General features: G+C 37.2%; 1 protein-coding gene across 1 annotated transcript in view; it reads left to right on the top strand.

Annotated features, from left to right (window-relative positions):
* The window catches only part of LOC126297503 (ER membrane protein complex subunit 7 homolog), a 47,027-nt gene extending 33,497 nt beyond the window's left edge, over positions 1-13,530 (top strand). Inside the window, exons 3-4 of the mRNA XM_049988388.1 lie at positions 9,416-9,490; positions 9,980-13,530. Coding sequence (XP_049844345.1) covers positions 9,416-9,490; positions 9,980-10,108 — 204 coding nt within the window. The 3' untranslated portion in view covers positions 10,109-13,530. The remainder of the gene's footprint in view (positions 1-9,415; positions 9,491-9,979) is intronic.
* The last annotated feature ends 641 nt before the right edge of the window (positions 13,531-14,171 follow it).

The following is a 14,171-nucleotide window of genomic DNA, read 5'->3' as shown; positions in this document are numbered from 1 at the left end:
TTCTGGCAACAGGGGTATGAGCCTTTTATGTTTGTTTATTGGCAGTACTATACACTTCACTTCCTGAAGGTAAGTAATGACCAGCAATTCAAACATGCATTATTATGTAGACGATGACAGAATATTTGATACTGTATCATCTCGTGTCAGGTAGTATTCCATATTCCGACACCATTAGGAGACTGGATAGGTGAGAAGACTGGGCTTAGAGTTGCTTAACACAGACAACTGCCACTTCTCCATGTAGAAATTAGTGCCTGTCTTGTGCCAGCTGGAGAACTCAGATCTCACCCTAACAGTATTCTCTGTAACATGTTGCTGCAACCGAATATCCATTCTAGAGATATACTAGTGGGACTTATTAAGATGATGATTTGGTGGCATGGCAGTATCCTTGCTGTTGTAGTGAAACTATTCTGAGTCCTTTCTTGGAACAAGGGAAGGATTGCAGTAGAGCTATTGGTGCAATCATCTGAGACAATGATATCACCAGGAGTGACCCTTGGAAGTGTTACAGGAATACTCATTCTCTGTATGCGTAAATGATCTGACAGATAGGGTGAACAGCAATACAGGTAGGGTGAACAGCAATCTGCAGCTGTTTGCAGAAGATGCTATGACGTACAGGAAAGTGTCATTGATGAGTGACTGTAGGATGATATGGATGCCTCAGATGAAATTTGTTTGGTGCATCGAAGGGCAGCTTATTCTGAAGGCCAAAAATGCAGATGAGTAGGAAAATAAATATGTAATGTTCTAATACAATGTTAGTCATGTGCTGCTTTACACAGTCACATCGATTAAATTTGTAGGCGTAGTGCTGCAAAGTAACACAAGATGGAAAACGCACCTAAGGTTCGTAATAGGGAAGTCGAATGGTTGACTTTGTTTCATTGGGAGAATTCTAGGGAAGTGTATCTCATTTATAAAGGAGACTGTGTACAGAAGACAAGAGTGACCCTTCCCAGATTACTGCTTGAGTGTTTTGGAATCCTCACCAGGTCGAATTAAAGGAGTTTGTCAAAGGAACTCTGAGGTATGCTGCTAGATTTTGAAACTCGTCAGAGAAATAACATCCAGATGAGCCAAACACTTAAAACTACCCTCTGTACCCATTCACCATAAGATTGATCAATCTCTTTTGAAATATACAAGTTCAAATAGTGTTCAGAATTTACATACACACTTCTAGCCGATATATTGCTAATGAAGTGTATTTATTGTCAGGTGGATCAAAATACTCATCGTTGGCTGGTCTTCCTTGAATCGTGGTTCTCGTTGATTAGGCTGTTTAACAGGTCACTTGAGTCTTTATTGCAAGAAAAAACACTGTTTTTTGTTTATTCAGTATTTGATTTTTATGCCTCATCTGTCATTAATTGTTGTCTGCACTACTCCCCATTTACTTGAGCAATTGAAGAATTTTCCCAACAAATTGTCACATTAAAAGAAAATTCACATTTTCACTCAGCAGTACAGGAAGTTCACACCATAAAACTCTTTGACAACAGTGTTTGTATTTGTAGCAAAGGAGCATTTTTGGTGGACAAAAGACATACTAACTATGAACTACTTGCAGATGTGTGCGAACCATAATGTGTCTCAGTACAAATATGAAACAGCTTGTTTGATTCACATTTGGAGACACATTTTTAACTTAACATTTCCCACCAGAATGTTTTGGAAATTTTTCAGATTCATTATGATGGTAACATGCAGTATTAATAACAGTGAAAATTTAGGTAAAGTAGTACAGCTTCATGATTAGAAAAATCCAAGTATCAAAATAGTTATAAAAGATATATGAAATTCTCCTGAATTAAAAACTGAAACTTCCAAAATATTCTCTGTGTAAAATTTTGTTTACATTTGAAACTATTGTGTTTTTTGTTTTTTTTTTTTTTGTATCAAGTGAGTTTGTTTCTAGTGGAGTTAACTGTATTTTCATGATAAAATGATGGCTGTTTATCTGAGAGATAATAAATTATGGTTTGGTAAAACTTAAATAAAATTTTGGAGATTTGGTGAGTATATGGGGCATTTGTTTATGACTGAAATGAAGGCACATTACATCCCCACAGATACAAATTTCCCTCAGAATAATGTTTCCATTCACTTTTAAAGTGAAATCAGTAGGATTACTATCTTTTCCAGTTGCGATATTTCACAAAAATGTTTTTTTTTTTAGTTAATAAATAAATATGGAAATTTTATAGCTCAAAAGCACTCCAGGGTATCACAGTCTTAAAAAAAATTTCACATAATTTATAGCACAGATTAGATCATGTTCCACAGTTTGTTACCAGTAGGTTCAATCAATACATGAGTATGAGAGAGTTTACAACTGTCACCTGCCACACACTTGTAAGGTAGCAAGTTAGGTATTTAGTTATTTCTGTGTTTTCTTAGTAGTTTAACTCTTAAATAAGCTGTGTCTTTTTCTACTTAAGAGGTTTAATCTCACATTTCGCAACTTAAAAGTGTAAATTCAGGCAGTCTTTAATGCAGTTATTACTCACTTGTTTGTTTTGAAGAACCAGGAACAATTCTTTTTGACTTTCACCTATTAAACGCCTGCAGAGCAGCAGGTTATGTATTTAGTTCTTCCTCTGTTTTCTTAGTATGCTGGGATGGATAGGTTGTGTGCGTGCTGTGTGCGTACACAGCAGCACCTGGCCAGTTTGTAAGCAGCTGAATGTGCTTTTGGGTATGGTCAGCTGTTTTCAGGCTACTGCCTCAGTGTGTTGTGGTGGTGGAACATTTGTCCCATTGCATGGGATACATCAATTGTCACGTGTTTCACTCTGAAGCTCTGCTGCCAAGGCATATTCCAGTGGAACCCAAATGGGTCATCTGACCTGGCTATCTGGCCTTACTTACTCACCTGATAAGTGTACAGGTGGCTGCTTCTTCAGCAGGGTCTGAGCAGGCACATTGGGGGGGTGGGGGTGGGGGGCAGATTTGCTTGTCATTGGGAGCTCCAGTGTTAGACAAGTTATGGAACCTCTTAGGGAAATACTGCTCAGGGACAGAAAGAAACCCAATGTGCACTCAGCCTGTCTGATGGGCGGCCTCATCAGAGATGTGGAGGCTGCCTTGCGTAGGTTATCGAGAATGCAAGGTGCAATTGTCTGAAAGTTGTGGCTCACATCGGCACCAATGATGCCTGTCACTTGGGTTCTGAGGCCTTTCTCGGTTCATACAGGTGGTTGGCAGAAGTAGCGAAGGCTGCTGGCCTTGTGCCCTGAGGTGCAGTCAGAGCTCGCAGTTGATTGGGGTCCTTTGGTTTGGAGCTGAGTGGAGGGTCTCGGGCAAAGGCTTCATCGACTCTGTGATGGTCTTGGCTGTGTATTTCTGGATCTACATAATCAGATGGAAACTACTAGCATGTCAGTTGATAGGCCAGGAGTGCATTACACAAAGGAAATCGCAACTAGGATAGCAGATTACTCGTGGAGGGTAAATGAGGGTTTTTTATGCTAGGTGGTAGCTTAAGGTACTCTGATAAACTCTCTGCAGTTGACACACAGATAGCAAAATCAGACCAGGTACAGGCTAAAGACACTTTGACTGGCAATATTTTATAAGTAAATTGTCGCAGTATCTGTTACAGTTTCCGAATTTATTGCCCTCCATGAGGTTTGGTATACAGCCTGTTATTCTCAGGGCCAAGAGCTAGCTGAAACCTGAAGTAGAAAGCTCCAAAAATATTTAGCGAGTCGTGGAACATATATAAGTAAGACAGATTAGATGCTGTAGGGGGTGGAGTGTTCATTGCAGTCAACAAAAATATTCTCTCTATCTATCTATGTGAAATGAAGTTATTTGTTGGATGTTTTTAATGGCTGCCAGATTACACTGTTACAGTTTGAGCATCATTCAAAGTATGTGTTCACTTAGTAACACAGCAATGCCCAGATTATGCTATACTAGTTGGAGGCAACTGTAACCTACCGAGTGCAGACTGGGACACCTATGGATTCAGTGACGGAGCTATGGACAGGCAGTCTTGCAAAGTACTTTTGAACACAGTTCTCTGAAAACTGTCTTGAGCAGCTAGTTAAACAGCCCACATACAGCGAAAATATTTTAGACCTTGTAGCGATAAACAGGCCTCAGCTTATCATCGGTGTCAGTATAGAGACAGGGATTAGTGATCAAGATGTATTTATAGTGACAATGTTTACTAAAAGTTGCAAGCGTGGTTTGAAAAGTTCTCGGAATCCCCATGAGAGGTCAACTTTAGTGCAATGAGTTGTTCACATGATATTCATTGGACTATTGCCTATAAACACGTGCCATGTCAGTGCTCTTGGAAGAGAGCTGTGGTGATGATGTGGCTCTATTGTTCCCACATAGTGATTTGTGAAGATGGAAAAAAGTAGAGGTCCGAGCCGTGAGTAAGTATTTCATAAAGGTATGAAAGCAAAGGACATTCATGCCAATTTCCAGAATGCACTGGGGGCTCTGTGCCTTCATAGTCAACTTTTCGAGTGGAAAAATGAATTTAAATTTAGTCAGGAGAGCTTAGGTGATGCTCCACACAGTGGTTGGCCAAGATGTGCTATTACTCCAGAAATCATTGCAAAAGTGCACAAAATGGTCATGGAGGATTGCTGATTGAAAATGCATGAAATTGCTTGCACTTGCCAAATATCATCTGAAAGGTTATATCACATTTTAACTGCAAAATTGGAAATGATAAAATTATTTGCAATATGGGTGCCATGACTCCTGCCGCTGGATCAAAAACGCATGAGAATGGACATATTGGAACAATATTTGGCCCGTTTTAGGCGAAACGAACAAGATTTTTTTGTTCTGTTCTTTGGCCATAGATGAAACTTTGGTGCACTACTGTACCCAGAGACAAAACAACAGTCAAAACGGTGGAAACATGCTGATTCTCCGCCACCAAAGAAAGCAAAGACAATTCCTTCGGTGTGAAAGGTCATGGCATCAGTGTTCTAGGATGGGAAGGGAATTATGTTTGTAGATTATCTCACCACTGGGCAAACAATGCTGGAGAATATCGTGTTAACCTCCTGGACAAATTGCAACAAAAGACACGTGAAAAAAGGCAGGTTTAGCAAGGAAGAAAGTCATCTTCCATCAAGACAATGCGCCTACACACATGCTATCGCCATGGCAAAATTACACAAACTGAGGTTGGAATTGTTGCCACACCCACCTTATTCACCTGATATAGCTCCATCAGACTTCCATCTCTTCTCAAAACTAAATGTTTTTTTGGTGGATGAAGATTCACTTCAAACGAAGAATTGATATCCGGAGTTGATAACTATCTTGCAGGCCTGGAGAAAACTCATTTTCGAGATGGGATCAAGGAACTGGAACATAGTTGGACCAAGTGCATTAATCTACAAGGAGACTAAATTGAAAAATAAAAAATAACGTTTCAGTGATTTTAGTACTTTCTTTTTATTCTGTTCAGAGAACTTTTCAAATCACTCTTATAATAAATTGGCCAAGAGGGCTGGAGGAGTATTTTTTCTAGAAAGAGCAGGGTTAATATATTAAGGGTGCCAATATTTAGGTTATTTTTTAGTCCAGTTGTTTCATCTTCTTGTACTGTTACACTATCAGCTTAAAAGAGAATGCACAAATGATAACAGGAAAAAATTAATTTTGAGATTCATGTGTCTCTGAAACATCAATGCGTGAAGCATGAAACAACTACCACTGTTGTACCTTAGCAGAGGATCTAGTTGAGAACCCAAGAAAATTCTGGTCTTATGTAAAATTGCTAAGCAGGTTTGAGGCTTCTACCCAGACACTCATTGACCAATCTGATGTGGCAGTGGAAGATAGCAAAAGGAAAGCTGAAGTATTAAATTTCACGTTAAAGAAATTGTTCATGCAGGAGGATTGTACCAAACATCGTTTTATGATCATTGCACAGGTTCCTGTAGTGAGGACATAGGAGCAGGCATATGTGGCATATAGAATAAGCTGAAAGATTGTGAAGCAAGTAAGTCGCCAGGCCCTGATGGAATCCCAGCTAAGATTTACAGAGAGTATTCTATGGGATTGGACTCTTACTTTGCTTGAATTTATCATAAATCTCTTGACCTGTGCAATGTCCCAAACAACTGGGAAAAAGTGCAGATGACTCCTTTATGCAAGAGGGGTAAAAGAACTGATCCACTTCTATATCTTTTACAGATTTTGAAGAAATTTTAGCTTTACAAAAATGAACATAAAGAAAGATGTAAGTGGCAAAACGTGGGAGGCAGACAACTTGCCAGCAATAATTTTATCGAAGCTTTATATAGATCTTCATATGTTTCAGTCACAGTTGAAGCAAGACTGAATGATATTCATATTTGAAGAAGTCCGACATGAGAATAGTAGGATGATTTCTGGGCCTTGCACAAACGTTTGATCAACAAGATATCAGCTCAGGGAGAAGGAAGTGTCCATTGAAACTGCTTTTGAAGTATTTTGTGGTGGCACAGTTCATTGTGTGTATACAAGAATGCTCCAGCCATCTTTAGCTGGCTGACCTTCTGTAACACATCTGGCCTGACATGATGTATAATGTTTCTCAGCTAGAAAAGCTGTAATAGGAACTAGCCAATCTAAATGTGTCGACAAGGAGCAAAAATTAAGTTCCAGGGGTCGCTAACGACCAAATGAGAGAGAGCTGTAGAATGAAAACTCCGTTGTATTGTCACAATTTGTACTGTTTTAATTTACTGAGTCCACAGTTGTTACAGTTTCCAATCCGACTTTCACATGTCCACCACAGTCACTCTTAGTAGCCAGTTTAAGATCTCAACCCTGACTTGATACCAAAAATACATATGGATTTCTGTATAGTTAGACTGCTCACACAATACTTTGTGAATGTTTACTTTGAACTAAAAGTTCTCGGTTACAACTGCACAACCTGGAGAGTTTATACATAAAAGATACAACATTCATGCAATCATCATTGTAGTTCATTAGGTAACACTTCCTGATACTCCACAATCATTTAAATCCAACATTTGCTCAAAATTAAACATTTTTACCCAGCTCAGTGCAAACGTGTCTGACCATCATGAGAGTTGGGCACTGACTCCTCCAGACCCATACACCAAACTTCGCTCCTAGCCCTAATGGACTGTCTTGCTTTGATTGGCTCAGTTGGAATTTAGCCAATGAGTTTTATATATTTAAATCCATGGAATCCCCATGTTCTCTGCCTTGAACCAATCCCATACTGAAGTTACTTTAGACAGAATTATTGAATAATAAGCACCACAAAAAACATATATTAACTTTATCATCAATTGTTTGAAGGACCATAGGAGGTATTATTATTCCATAGCACCTTAAAGTGGCTGCTTCACAATTCACATCGCACCCTACTTACATAACTAACAATCAGTGTGTCACATTCAGGTTCCCACACTTGTATATGCTCAGTTACAATTGGAAAGATTTTCATGTCATACACATATCACACTTACTCCTTCCTTTCTGCTCAAGCAATAAAACAAATCAAATTGGCAATACTTAACATAAATCATGATGTAATTAGAATATAAAATTATGTAAAATTAATTTGTTTTTCTAATTATGTGATTTTTATGTTAGTGGATGGTTTGATAAGTCATTAAACATCATTTGCTTTTAACTGTTGTAAATAAAATAGAAAGAAACTTCCACATGGATATGTGTGTGTGTGTGTGTGTGTGTGTGTGTGTGTGTGTGTGTGTGTGTGCGCGCGCGCGCGCGAGTGTACACCTGTCCTTTTTTTCCCCTAAGGGAAGTCTTTCCGCTCCCGGGATTGGAATGACTCCTTACCCTCTCCCTTAAAACCCACATCCTTTCATTTTTCCCTCTCCTTCCCTCTTTCCTGACGAAGTAACTGCCAGTTGCGAAAGCTCGTAATTCTGTGTGTGTGTTTGTGTGTTTTGTTCATGTGCCTGTCTGCCGGCGCTTTCCCGCTTGGTAAGTCTTGGAATCTTTGTTTTTAATATATTTGCTTTTAACTGATACATATGGACTTGCCAAGGTGTTAATTTCTCATGGAAGTCCTAAATTCTGTATTTTGTGTATCTCTAAAAGTACTGTAGACACAACACTGGAATTAACACTGTTGTTAGCTATTGGCATAACAGAAAGTTTTATTCCATTTGGTGTATGGCCAAGATCAAATTTAATTTATTATAATGCTAGTAATATTTTGTTGCTTGGATGGTGGTGGCTTAAGCTGCAGCTGGTTCACACCAGACCCTCTGTCGTGGTGAAGCTATTACTCATTGCAAAAATGAAACTAAGTAAGATCTTATACAGATGGTGTACGTGGCTATGCTACAATTTGTTCAATTTGGTAGTGATTGTAGACAGGACTTTCCTCTAATAGGTGCAGCACATGATGAGATTATTATTATTATTATTATATTATTAAATCATATGTGCTTTTGCAAGATTTACGTGAAAAGGAAGGAAAATTCTTGTAAGGTTATGCAGAAAGTGCACCATCATTGTTTACAATAGCTTACGCCAGAAAAGTGAGCACAGGGAGCCGAATGTGTGTGCTGAAAGCCCTGTTTGGTTTTTCTAGGGTTACAAAGTGAGATGGGGTGTGCTTGTGTGACTCAATAAAAATGAATTAGAAGTGTGCTAAAACTGCTTTTTGTACTAGAATCACCATTGACTTCTTTAGGGAGATTAAGACATATATAAAGCAGTGTTTGAAGTACAATTTCAAGGAGTATAATATATCCATAGCTAGAAAATTGGGTGATTTTTAAATTTAATGCTGGATTACAATTTACTTATGTAGAGGCTGTATGAATTGTGTTGTCATACACTCATTGTTTATTCATTCCCTGTTGCCAGATTATTCACAGACTGGTGGTTGACCCTTCTATTTTTCTTGGTTCTTCTCTTCTTGTGGGACCTATGCATTCATTATACATGGGTGTTCAGTATTTAAACACACAGCGTATGACATTGGGATGTGAACCATCCTTCTATAGTACTAAATATCGGTTCATTTGGAGATGCCAATTCAGTGTTCTTGTGATTTGAATTAATTGTAAATTACTCCAGGTAAAATAAATACCCTTGCTTCAATTCTGCCATAAATCCCAGCCCAAAATCAGCCAGGTTGTCCTGTTATTGACATCATTGGCCTGTGTGTGTCACTCCGAAAGTTTTGAGAAAGTTATATCACTCTTTAACTGTTCCTTCTGTAGTGTATATGCCTTCATTTGTCTTTACTTTTAAGAGGTAAAGGTTATGTAACTCTTATAATTACTACCATTTCTTCTGCAGGCAGTAATTTTGTAAGACTTTCTAAACCAAATTAGTTTAATTTCTTTGCTTCATAATCTTTTTAATTTCTAATATTTTCTGTAATGTGGTAAGTTTAAAATACACACTTTACTAATTTCAGGTACTTATGATGGTACTACCATTGTTACTTATCATGGTACTCCCAAAAATGATGAATGATCCAGAAACAAGAAAGGTAATATTGTCAATTTAAATACTTTAATTTGTTTTATTTTTCCAGTAACTAATGAGATACATTACAATGAGTGATAAAAGTTCTGTGTTTTTGCAATTTTTGTTAATAGAAGAGGTCTTTAAGTGTGTGTCATTCTCAGCACATGAAGTTGCCTCATTAATAACAGTAGCTTTTACCATCATTTATGTAGTTCATTTATTACATATGCCGTAATTACCCTACTCCTGCCATTTTCTGTGTTGTCTTCACATGCCAGGTGTACGATAATCCCTTAACATTTGGTTGTCATTCGTAATAAATAAATGCGTTGTTAAGGGAAGTGTTGGTTGTTGTGCATCAGTGTATCATCAGTGCATATGTGAAATTGATTTCATTCCAAGATTCAGCATATGTACTCTTGATTGTTCATCCAAATTTCTTTTCATCCTTTAGTTACTCTTACCACTTATTCTGTAGTATATTAATTGTATGCTGATATTTTCGTAACAGGAGATGGAGCAGATCAATAATTTAACTAAGTATGATATGCCAGAAATGTCAGAAGTACTGACTTCATTTTTTGCTGGTGGAGAAAAACAGAAATCCAGAGCAGTCAAACCAAGCAAAAAGAGACAGTAACAGAAGAAGATGATGTATAAAAATGGAATGTGAAATTTTCATTTTCATAAAGAATTTAAGACTCTGTCATGCTTTACATGTTTTTATTTGATATTTATATCTTGGAGTACAGCATCACAGTGAACTGATTTAATCACGGTTGGAAATGTATTAGTGATTAGTATTTGGCAAACTACTGAAAATTTTTCACAATTGTTTATAGATCATGGCTCGAACATCAGTTTGTTAAAGATTTAGTTTTTATTTTACAAAATGTGCTCTAAAGGGTTAATGCATGAAAGGTGATCTGAAAACGAATATCTCAGAATTGCTTTGTGTGTGTGTGTGTGTGTATGTGTGTGTGTGTGTGTGTGTGTGTGTGTGTGTGTGCGTGCGTGCGTGCGTGTGTGTGCGTGCGTGCGTGCGTGCGTGTGTGGGTGTGTGTGGTCATATGCTTGTGTTTGCTTGTGAGAGACATGACAGATATTACATATGGGAACAAGATCCGTTTGGAATTTATTTTTCAGCCCAAAGGATGCTCTGTAAGAATCATGAATGGTTGTTGCTTTAAGACTAAAAAAAGAAAAACCTAATATACTGGTGTGGGAAAGTAATCCTCTTGTTTCCTTCTTGTTGGCAGGATTTTGATACATTCATGCATTGGAATCGGGTAATAACTTTTTGCACAAGGTTGTTATTAACTTTCAGTGTGAATTATTACAGTTAGAAAGTTTTTCTCTGATATATAACTTATTGTGGTAAAACTGAAGACAACATCTCTTAGTTATGCTCTAACCTCTTAGTTATGCTCTGAAACTTTTTGTTTTATCTATTGTCTGCTTATCTATGCTACTACAGTAGCATTGTTTTAGGTTATATAAAAAATTCATTATTATGTTCTGTATTTCCACATGCAGTGGAATGGATCACAGTAGTTGTAGTAATAGTTGTTGTTATTTTCTTCAGTCTGAAGACTGGTTTGATGCAGCTTTTCTATTCTCTGCAAGCCTATTCATCTCTGTAATAACTATTCCAACTTACATCCATTTGAACTCTGTCCAATTCTTGTTTTCCCTCTAAAATTTGTACCATCACACTTCCCTTTATTATCAGACTGACTGTTCCTTAATGCCTCAGAATGAGTTCTACCAACTGTTCCTTTCTTTTAGTCCAGTTGGGCCGTACATTTCTTTACTCTCCAATTTGGCTCAGTACCTTTTCATTAGTTATCTTCTCCTCCCATCTAATCATCAGGATTCTTCTGCAGCACCATATTTCATAAGCTTCTATTTTCTTCCTGTTTGTATTGTTTGTCTGTGTTTCACTTCCATACAAGGATATAATTCAGATAGATCCCTTCAGAAAAGACAACATAACATTTAAATTTGTATTTGATGTTAAACAGCTTTTCTTCTTGAGAAACACTTTTCTTGCTATTGCCAGCCTGCATTTTATATTCTCTTTACTTTGGCTATTGGCAGTAATTTTTCTGTCCAAATATCAAAACTCATGTACCACATCCCATGTGTCTTTTCCTAATCTAATTCTCCTCTAGATTGTCTGATTTAATTAGACTTCATGGGTCACTATACTTAGATTAAAGTAACATTGTTATAGATGTCAAGTATTGGGGCCAGCTGCCACCCAATAGAACACAGTGTTTGCTGTGTTGTAGGTACTTGCAGAGTCTTGTCAAGTGTGCGTGCTTGCAGGCTAACAGAAATCCCCCCCCCCCCCCCCCCAAATATCTCTCTCTCTCTCTCTCTCTCTCTCTCTCTCTCTCTCTCTCTCTCTCTCTCTCACACACACACACACACACACACACACACACACACACACACACACACACACACACACACAGCAATCTCTCAATTGCAAACTTATTTTATTCGTGCTGGAAGTGACTTTCCTGTAATGTCTCACCTTGCAGTTAATGAATTAACATTATCTTTGGTCTCACTCTGGCTGTGCTTGCATCTCTCATTTGTAATACAGCTTCCCTGCTTTCTGCAAACTATCTTAGTGTTTTTATATGTTTTTTTTTATGCATACGTTGTTTCATTTTCTGAGGAGATTTTTCTTGATACAATAAGACAATTACATTCGTAATGGAAAACATTCACTGTTAGACTGTAAAAGAAACAATATGTTGAGTAAGAAGTCTGAGAAAAGACATTGCCATTGTTAGGAGTATTTGTTATTAATACTTGAGTCTACTAAAAGTAATTTTATTGCCTGTTAGTCAGCTGATGTTTATTTGTAAATATTAAGTGAAAATTTATAGCTGGAATACATGAATGTGTGTCCTAGTCATTCTATACTTATGGAAAATGTTGCGAGTGATTTAATTTTCAGCAGATATGTCTAAAAAATTTCGTGTTCGTGTGAGTGCTGTGGACAAATTTTTCTATGCAGAAGTCTTAAGTTTTAGCAAAGTCACGCTTCTGCAAGGAAAACCCAAACATTTAGCAATTCCTGTTACTACAGTTGACCATTCTTGAGAAACAGATGTGAATGCAGTACATCATATGCAGCTGGTACTGCATAGTACGCAAACGTGTGCCTTATTTCATCTCCTTGTTTATGATCTATATATTGTACATTTTAATAATGAAATCCAAAATAATTCTTTACAAATATGATTACTGAGGGGGGGAAGCCAGAGGACCATTTCGTTTTGGTACAACTAATTGAAACATCAAAATTTCATTATCTTACAATCATTGTATTTTGATAGTAGTAGAATCTATTGTACTCCTAATATAAAAACAATTTTGTTATATGCATATCATATTCTCTTTAGTGCAGTGATAGTGTGTGAATTTTGATTGTAAATTGTGGCCTGTGAAATAAAAGGGCAGTATGTAGGAATTATGTATTGCTACACTGGGAAATAGTTTTGAGAATTGCATTTTCTTGAGAATTGTGAGGCATGAAGAGGAAACGTTCAGATGATCTTTGTTTCAATACCATACTTCCTAATTTTGTGTTTGTATTAAAATGCTTCTTCTTGGATACTGTCTGTAAAAACAAATTCTAAAAAACAATGAGTGCGGGTCAATATACTGTTACCTTAGACCATATTCCCCATTAATTGAGAACCATATTTTTTTCAAAGCAATCCGTTTTAATTTGACTCTGACCCAACCTAACCCTCCATTCTCTTTGTGCCACCACCCCTTAAAAAAATGTAAATGTGTACATGCATGTGCGTTCGCCACTGCATGCTCGTACACACACACACACACACACACACACACACACACACACACACACACACAAAGGTTAAACTTCAGGACAAAGACCTTCACTTGGTCACTCCTTTTGCTTATAGTAACAGTTACCGCACAAATTGTCACCAGCAGTGCCACTGTTGCAGAATTTTTTTAAGTATCCACAAATTTGTGCTTGTAAGTTTGTGGAATAAAAGTTATATGAACATTTTTGTTTTGCTACACTGAAAGTTATAACACGACTCGTATTGTTTACAATAGGGTCAAACCTGATTTGGTGGAGGCAGTACATTGCCAGTGGTTTTTTTACACTTAATAACACATGTAAGGGACTCAGTGTGTTTCACCAAGTGGTAATGTGTTCACTCTTGATCCAGTAAGTTATTTTATTTTTTTATTTACACATCTAGCATTGTCATAGCCATACACAATAGAGTATTCAAGCCTTTGACTGATGTGCTACTGAACACCAACAAAAAGCAATATGACTTTTACACTGTTACAATGGTCTGAGTAGTTTGTTACATTTATTGAACAAGAATAAAAAAGGAAATCATGTAACAATATATATTTGTTCTTTTCTGCCCACATAAGTTTAACATCCTATTAACACAATCAACACATTTCCTTCAAAACTTTCGTAATTGTCAACAGTGTACTCTTACCAGCATTGTAGCGCATTGAATTATTACTGATGGAAATGGTTGTGTGTCATTGATATCCAGAAACTAATAGCAATTGCATAGGTTATGTTCCTGCCAAAACATCAGCTGATTAGCGTGGTTTTTGGCAATTTCTCATCGGTTTTGCAAAGATTTTTCATGTTCAGAAGATAATTTTTATCTGTTATT

This window comes from Schistocerca gregaria, chromosome X (assembly GCF_023897955.1).
Source record: "Schistocerca gregaria isolate iqSchGreg1 chromosome X, iqSchGreg1.2, whole genome shotgun sequence".
In the NCBI taxonomy this organism is placed as follows: Eukaryota; Metazoa; Arthropoda; class Insecta; order Orthoptera; family Acrididae; genus Schistocerca; species Schistocerca gregaria.
Note: the sequence above shows the minus strand (reverse complement) of the source record. Positions and strands in the feature narration are given on the sequence as shown.